The 8,095-nt window shown below is 34.3% G+C and overlaps 1 protein-coding gene across 1 annotated transcript; it reads left to right on the top strand.

Annotated features, from left to right (window-relative positions):
• The first annotated feature begins 3,252 nt into the window (after positions 1 to 3,252).
• LOC149554067 (beta-glucosidase 25-like) lies at positions 3,253 to 7,664 on the top strand. The gene is made up of 13 exons (XM_089789401.1): positions 3,253 to 3,725; positions 3,838 to 3,904; positions 4,195 to 4,253; positions 4,362 to 4,437; positions 4,535 to 4,606; positions 4,699 to 4,786; positions 4,874 to 5,129; positions 5,369 to 5,484; positions 5,698 to 5,921; positions 6,177 to 6,208; positions 6,315 to 6,417; positions 6,700 to 6,808; positions 7,136 to 7,664. The coding sequence occupies exons 1-13, from the start codon at positions 3,465 to 3,467 to the stop codon at positions 7,311 to 7,313; spliced, it is 1,641 nt and encodes a 546-aa protein (XP_089645527.1). The 5' UTR covers positions 3,253 to 3,464; the 3' UTR covers positions 7,314 to 7,664.
• The last annotated feature ends 431 nt before the right edge of the window (positions 7,665 to 8,095 follow it).

Raw genomic sequence — 8,095 nt, 5'->3', positions numbered from 1 at the left:
TGTGGGGTCAATGGGTTAGGTAGCACATGATTTATGTAATACCACTTGGTGGTTTTGGGAAACTTGCTACTATATAAGAAGCCACAGGGGTAGTTGTTGTGTGTGAAGAGAAGACAGAAATACAAAAAAGAAAAGAATCAAGCAGGACAAGGCTTGACAGGTTAGCCAAGGGAGCATTTGTGAAAGTTGGAAGCATGGCATGGGTTGTGTGGATTTATGCTTGTTCACATAGATTGCTCAGTTGTGGCTATGGCTTTGAAAGCTTCCATGGTTGTATTGCAATGGTATTTTTGTTGAATAATAGATAGTGATGGATGCTTTTGAAGGCTAGGTTTTTCCCTCAATGAGCGTTTCCCAAGGTATATCTTGTGTCACAATTTTTGTGGGTATGTTGTCTATTCTCTTGCATGTGGATTTCAATTGTATATTTGTTTTAGATCTATTATGAGTTACGTGGAAATGGTTATATTCTTTATTGCAAATTTCCTTACAACTTTTGTAAGGTTGGATCTTAGATCTGCATTCTTAGATTTCAGATTTGGCTCAACTTTGCTATCATCTTTCTTCAGGCTCAATTTCATATTAGTAATTTTCAGTTTATGCTCTAGGATCTCAATATTTTTTCTTTAGTCTTGAAATTTCATCACTATCATTGATTTGATCCTTATGCTCTTTCTTGGAATTGAGACGATCAGTCTTATTTTTTAGCTTTTCAATGTATTGTTTTGCATCCTCATATCTTTCTTTCAAAGCATCTCTTTCTTTAGTAAGAATATAAATTTTCTCAAGAGCTTCTTCTAGGTTCTTTTGTAACTGTTCTATATCCATAGGGATCTTACTCAAGCTATTAAGCTTCTTCTAAGAAAATGTGTTTTGATACTAATTGTTAGAAATATGAAATACTGGGGGGTGGGGAGGGGGGGTGAATCAGTATTTTACAAACTTTAGCCCAAAACTGGGTATTATTAACAATCTTATAACTTGCATAAGAAAGTAAACTAACTATGCTGAACAATTAACATAACTATGGAATAAGAGAACTCATAACACCATATTTTGTTAACTGGAGAAACCCTGACCAAGGGAAAATCCTAGTGGGGATGATACCCACAAAATGATCTACTAAGCAAAAGTATCTTGTGAAAGATATTGACCCTATTAGGAGTCTATTACATCCATATAGTGTCTTGGTCCTTGTTAGAGGACTTAGCCCTTGTTAGAAGCCTCAATTCTATTAGGAGTTGTTATATACAAATACAAAATGTATGCAAGATGAGCCCACTGCCCAAACATGCAATATATAATAAAGTTTCTTAATATAAAGAGATAGATACAAAAACCTCTGTTATGGTTTTGCGGATATCTTCAATATCTGATACTGTCTTTGCTGCACATCACAAAATTCATATTCCTCCGATTATACATTAGATTTCACACATCACAAAATGCATACATGCCTCATCAAAACCTCACATTTGTAATCTTTCCTTTATACCTTTACAATTACAATATTATTGCCCAATTGACCTTCATGCTTTATACACTTTACAAAATACATTATTATCTTTCACTGACTTAGGGTTAACAACTAGGATGTCACCCCTAATTAGTTAAGTAATTATTTTCTAAACAAAATAACCCCTTAACCCAAAATATCCAATTCTCTATTATGCTCTGTTATGTTTGTATATTGTCGTAACTAGTAAACTATCCATAACACTTGTCGTACTGTCTGTATCGACTTGCTTTGACTTGAACATGTCATCCTTGTTGTCTCATGTATCTGTACTTAACTTCACATGTGTGCATGTTTCCTCAGTAAATCACATTGATCAAAACTCTATTTGTTTTGCCAAATAAGCTAGGTGATACTTAGAGACAATTTTCTAAGAATGAATGCCATAACTCATTCTTCATAGTCCGCCCTCTTCATATTGAAGATATGTCATAAATGACAACATCCAATGTCTACCTTAGCCAAATTGCCAACATGACTTTCATGGCATATGATTTCGTTGGGAGATTGACCTTGCTCGCCTTTTCAATTTATATAGATTTTGCATACTTTAGGAAGGGACAAAATATTGGCTAGATTTTTATTAGTTGTGATATGGATATTCATTTCTTGCTTTACAATAAAGTTATGATTTTCTCCAATGTGCTTAGGGTGGATTATGAGCAAATGAACCAAGCTTCTCTTCTAGTTGTTCATCTACAAGCACTTTAAATAATTGGGGGCAATGCTCCTTGTACAATCTTCATAGTGTTGTATCCCTTTCGCCTCCCACTAGGGTCATTCCCCCGTACGAGGGTACATATGTGAATGGATCCAAATAACTAGAAAAGATCACAACTCCTAGTCACACGAGTCTTGTTTATCGTCCTCACTAGCCAAGGAATGTGATGCCCATAGATGGTTGCATCTTTCTCATCCACCATCAACCTCTTCATATGGGCTAGGTGCTCACAAATGCTTGGATTATGGTAAACTTACGTTCTTAGATCTAACAATTTCTCTTATTTGTACCTTAGTAACCAATAATTGATGGAAAAAAAGAACATGTTCTTATTAGTTTAAAATTGATTACTAATTATTCTATCACTGATAATGTGTGATTAAACTGGATGACTAAAATCTCCCCCTAATAATGTAGCTCTCCCGACTCAATAGCTTTGCTATTATTATTATTATTTCTTAATGTTTTGAGTTGGCCCAAACAATTTTTTTGGGCTAAATCTTGTTGTTTTGACTTAACCCTATTGGGCATGTTTGGCAATCACAAGCGGAATAGGCATATGTAAATTCTTAATATTTTGAATTCTTCATTTGGATGCACCAAATCGGAATTGGAATACGAAATAAAATAGGAATACGTATTCCAATTTTGGCTCAAAAATGAGATTTTGCAATTCCATCCAAATAGTTGGAATTGGAATACGTATTCCTATTCCAGTTTTATTTATTCTAGAAAACATAAATTTTTAAATCCGCAAATTCCCCATCAAATTCTGCCTGAACCAAACAGAAAATAAGAATATGTACCCCATTTTCTATTCGAAAATAAGGATTCCTATTCTCCTATTCCATACACCTTGTACTACCAACCTCTTTCTATGAACCATATGTTATTCTGTTTTTAATGTATACAAAAATATAAACGATAGTGGGGCTGGTGGAGAGTTGTCGCTTAGCTCTAACGCGCACATAATTCTCGTCAAATTTGACGATCAAGCTTCACATGAAGGCCTCAGATCACGAAACATCTTTTTTAGCGTTCTTTCACGAAACGGAAAGGATTAAAACCTCACCTCCTTTATGCAGGTTAAACATGGGCTAAAACACGTCTTTTTCATGTTTCTTTCACGAAACGCAACGAATTAAACCTCCACATTTCTTGACAAACAAAAGCAGATAACGCACGTTAACAACTGCCAAAATAAGAGCAATATGAAATACCAAATTCATGGTGGGAAATGAAATGGATTCTGACACAAGTCAGAAAACAAACATGCCACTCTACTTGCAATGCGTTAAAAGCAGGGGAGAGGGAAATTCGATCGAAAACATTCCACTCTCTCAAATAATGAAGAACATTGGATATGTCCGTGTGGGCATCACAATCACAATCATATTCTGTATGATGGATGTTATGCACTTTCAAAACATTAATAGGGATGACTTCCCTCCTGGTTTTGTTTTTGGAACTGCTTCATCTGCTTATCAGGTTAATTTTTTAGCCCATTTGTGCTTTTTGCTTCTTTTTATCTCCTTTTTTCAAATTTCATTCAAGCTTTGAGAATTCACCAGTTCTGAAATTTGAAAGCATGTTCAAAAAGTTTGAAGGAGCAGCGAATGAAGGAAACAGGAAAGCGAGCATTTGGGATACATTTGCACACAAATTAGGTAAATTACTGAATTTTTTCACAACCTTGAAAAATTTGTAAGCTCTCTCTGTCTGATTAAGGCCAATCGGTCCTTGTTCTTATTCTTCACGATTCAATTGTGTAAGAGCATTTATTCTATATTCTGGATACACTCTGTAATCTATCATCAGAATGAATGACAGGTACATGATGATGTTAAGCATTGATATTTATAAAACTATTATACAATTGAATCCAAAAGCTCATGAGGAATCAAAAAAATGATTGTTGAAATCTAAGATGATTAGGTATAGTTATTGCTTCTGGCAGGGCGAGTGATGGATTTTAGCAATGGGGATATAGCAGTTGATCAGTACCATCGTTACAAGGTATGATGATCAGCTCACCTACCTAACATTTAGCTCCAACAACACATTCATAGAAGGTGAAATGTCAATTTTAGCTTGAAAAATGACTTAATTATTCTTGATAAACAGGAGGATATTGATCTTATGGTTGATTTAGGTATGGATGCCTACAGATTTTCAGTATCTTGGTCACGATTGTATCCCAGTAAGAACTCAAAAAACTCCTTTTGTGTAAAATTTAAGGGTTGTTATTATTCTTATATTTTGTAGAGTACTGAATTATGTTGTGGTTAATTGAACAGACGGAAGTGGAGAAATCAACAAAGCAGGGTTGCGCTATTACAACACCTTGATAGATGCTCTTATTGAAAAAGGTATATGGTTTCTTGTAATCTAAAGATTCTAATCTTTTAAACCATCTGAGATGAAAGCTCATTGTGGATTCTTTTTTTTAATCTTTCAACAGGAATTGAGCCTTATGTCACATTGTATCATTGGGACCTTCCTCAAGTTCTTCAAGATAGTTACGGTGGGTGGTTGAGTCCTCAGATTGTGTAAGAACCACACTTCAATTTATACTCTCACCCATGATAATTCATCCATGCAACCATTTCATAATAGTTATATCCTACGTTTTGCAGTGATGATTTTTCCAACTATTCAAAGGCTTGTTTTGAGGCTTTTGGAGACAGAGTGAAGCATTGGATCACATTTAATGAGCCTAGGGGATTTTCTATCCACGGTTATGACCTTGGCATCCAAGCTCCAGGAAGATGTTCAATACTTTCTCACTTTCTTTGTAAGCAAGGGAACTCTTCAACAGAGCCTTACATAGTTGCTCACAACATACTTTTATCCCATTCTGCTGCTGTCAATATGTACAGGCAACATTTCAAGGTCTCAACCTACTCTTTCAAATGTCTATTTTGAATAAAAAGAGGTCCTGTGGAGGAAGGCTAACTCAATGGAGGAAGGTACTTCCTTTGTGAGCTTTCGAAAAATTCGAAAAAGGAAGTTGCAACTTCCTCCATGAGACCTCTGTACATGTAGAGCTTTTCATGGATCAGCTAGGACTCAAATCTAAGTAAAAACTTTTTAGACGATCTTACAAGTTAAATGATGTTTCTTGCACCTAGGAGAAACAAAGAGGGTGCATTGGTATAACTCTCGATGCCAAGTGGTTTGAACCAATGTCGGATTCAGTTGAAGATCAAGATGCTACTCAGAGAGCACGAGATTTCGAACTTGGATGGTAAATAAATTCAAAGAAAGAGGACTAATGATTTATTTTTAAATGATTCTTCATATTAGTTTTCCACAATCTATAAACTAGAATATGATCATTTTTACTTTTAAATGTGTACGTTTTTCAATCAAACACATCACTGATCATTATCAAAATGAAAAAAGACTAATCCCAAAACATAGAAAAACTTGACATAAATTGCCTACTCATTTCCTGCAGGTTCATGGATCCCATTTACAAGGGAGATTACCCACCATCTATGAGGCAGATGGTGGGTAACAGGCTACCCAATTTCTCTAAAGAGCAATCCAAGTTGCTCAGAGATTCTCTTGATTTTGTTGGTATTAATCACTACACAACATTATATGCTCAAAATGACAAAAGTCGAATTCGTAAGAGAATTCTAAACGATGCATATTCAGATTCTGCAGTTATAACAAGTGGTAAGTTTTTCGAAAATATGAATAAGTTGATCAGTCATAAATATACATATAAGAAAAAAAAGTTAAAAAGACACAAAGTCACTTCCTAGAGAGTTCATATAGACAGCATCCAAAAGGAACATTTTAAAATCAATAATAACAGTAAAAGTTAGTAAACTGAAAAAGATAAAAGTTTGGAAACTTATTCTACTGATTTTCTACATTCCTCCATTATAATAGTAAGACTTACTTAAAAAATGTTATATGTGATTGCAGCCTTTCGTAAGGGAGTTTCAATAGGAGACCGTGTACGCTACAAAAACTCTATAATTGATAAGATTTCTTCATTTTACACATCTCCTGAAATACTGTTAATCATTTTGTTTTTTCCTAAATGATTATTTAATCCTACAGGGTGCCTCCATGTGGCTCTACATTGTTCCATGGGGCATCAGAAGTCTCATGAATTACATCAACCAAAGATATGGAAACCCTCCTGTAGTTATCACAGAGAACGGTAATCTTCTCACTAGACTAACATACTTACCCAATATAATATTAAGATCTTATCATTGAATTTGTGTCGAATGTATTCTAATTTATATTTTAATTTTTAAACAACGTTTATTTTACAATGTGTTAGTTGAGTGATGTTGTTAGTGTTGTCATCATCTAGATTTCAGTTTCCATTAATCTAATGTATTTGTGGGTTTGACTTATCTAAGAAATAGTTTTTAAAGGCCTTTTTCTTCACTTTTTTCTCCCTTTTTGGTAATGGCGGTCATAATTTTTTTGATAGGGGTTGATGATAGAAACAGCCGATTTATACCTCTGATCAATGCCTTGAATGACAACAAGAGGATAGAATACCATAGTGCCTACCTTTCAAATGTATCTGCTGCGATAAAGTAAGTTGATATTCTCTAATGTTAATCAGGTTTATACAATCCAGTCAAACTTATTGAGTAGTTCTGAATTTGATAGTGTATCAATTTTAAACATTAACATTTTGACAATTTATAATCTCATTTTTATATGAAGATGATAGATTATAAAATATGTTCCAAAACATTGATGACAATCCAATTCAAGCACTACTCAATAAAACTAATATTTATATTTATTAATAAAATAGATATACATATTTGTCAATGAAATGGGTATTTCATATGTGCTTTTTGAGAGAAAGTAAGAGAGCAATTGAATTGAAATGTGTTGTGTTTTATTGGATGCAGGGAAGATGGGTGCGACATAAGAGGTTATTTTGTATGGTCACTGCTGGACAATTGGGAGTGGAATTCAGGATTTACTGTGAGATTTGGGTTATACTTTGTAGACTACAAAAACAACCTCAAAAGATATCCAAAGGCTTCTGTCAGCTGGTTCAAAAGCTTTCTGACCCCAATTCGGTGACGATAAAGACAAGAAATTTGTTTAGTTTTTATTTGTACATTGCTTGTACTGCAGGTCTGGTATAATAATTTTATTCATTGCAAGATTCTCCTTACCTAGAATGGATTGTTATGTATGACGTGGGAGAGTTTTGCCCACGTGGAAAAGCAACCTGAACGTTAAAAGTTTTACAAGTCAATTTGTATTCAGGATAATCCATTCATTTGATTGCCATTTATATTTTGGCTTATATAATAATCTGTCTTAAAAAGAACCCCTGTGCACAAGGAAGGGGTCCCAGATTACCTGCTGCAGGAATAATTTGTATGGAGTCGGTGGGTAATATGATTCAAATTAGATTCTTGTGAATAAGAGCATCAAAATGTCGTCTAGTTGTCCATTTTTATGTACCTATATTCTAATAAATTGTCAACATCAATGTACATATCTTCAAATATTTTTAATAAATTGTCTATCTTTATGCAAACGTGCATTATAGGATAAGAGTACCACTAGGGCAAGAGACCCACTAGTTGTTTAGGCCAACTTTGCACACCTAGATCTTCTAAATTGTAAGTCGAATTATACTGATTTTTCCGGTGCATCTCCTTAGGTGACTCAAGAGCTTAAAGCTAAGGTTTCAATGTTTGGGCAATTATGGATCTCTTTGTAGAGACCATGGAGTGTGTGTTAGGAAAGCTACACTGTGGAAACACCTTCCTAACACCAACTTTGCACGGGAAATAAGCAAATGTAAATCTAAATATAGAGATGTGTAAGAAAATGGGAATATGAAAATACAA

Source organism: Cupressus sempervirens, chromosome 6 (assembly GCF_028749045.1).
Source record: "Cupressus sempervirens isolate cs-2001-9-10 chromosome 6, ASM2874904v1, whole genome shotgun sequence".
NCBI classification, from domain to species: domain Eukaryota; kingdom Viridiplantae; phylum Streptophyta; class Pinopsida; order Cupressales; family Cupressaceae; genus Cupressus; species Cupressus sempervirens.
Note: the sequence above shows the minus strand (reverse complement) of the source record. Positions and strands in the feature narration are given on the sequence as shown.

What these genes read in the sequence shown, in the direction of transcription:
- LOC149554067 (XM_089789401.1), top strand. Translation starts at nt 3,465, where the DNA reads ATGGTGGGAAATGAAATGGATTCTGACACAAGTCAGAAAACAAACATG. An exon ending in ATCAGTACCATCGTTACAAG is followed by an intron (nt 4,254 to 4,361) that starts GTATGATGATCA and finishes CTTGATAAACAG; the next exon opens with GAGGATATTGATCTTATGGT. An exon ending in AATGTATCTGCTGCGATAAA is followed by an intron (nt 6,809 to 7,135) that starts GTAAGTTGATAT and finishes TATTGGATGCAG; the next exon opens with GGAAGATGGGTGCGACATAA.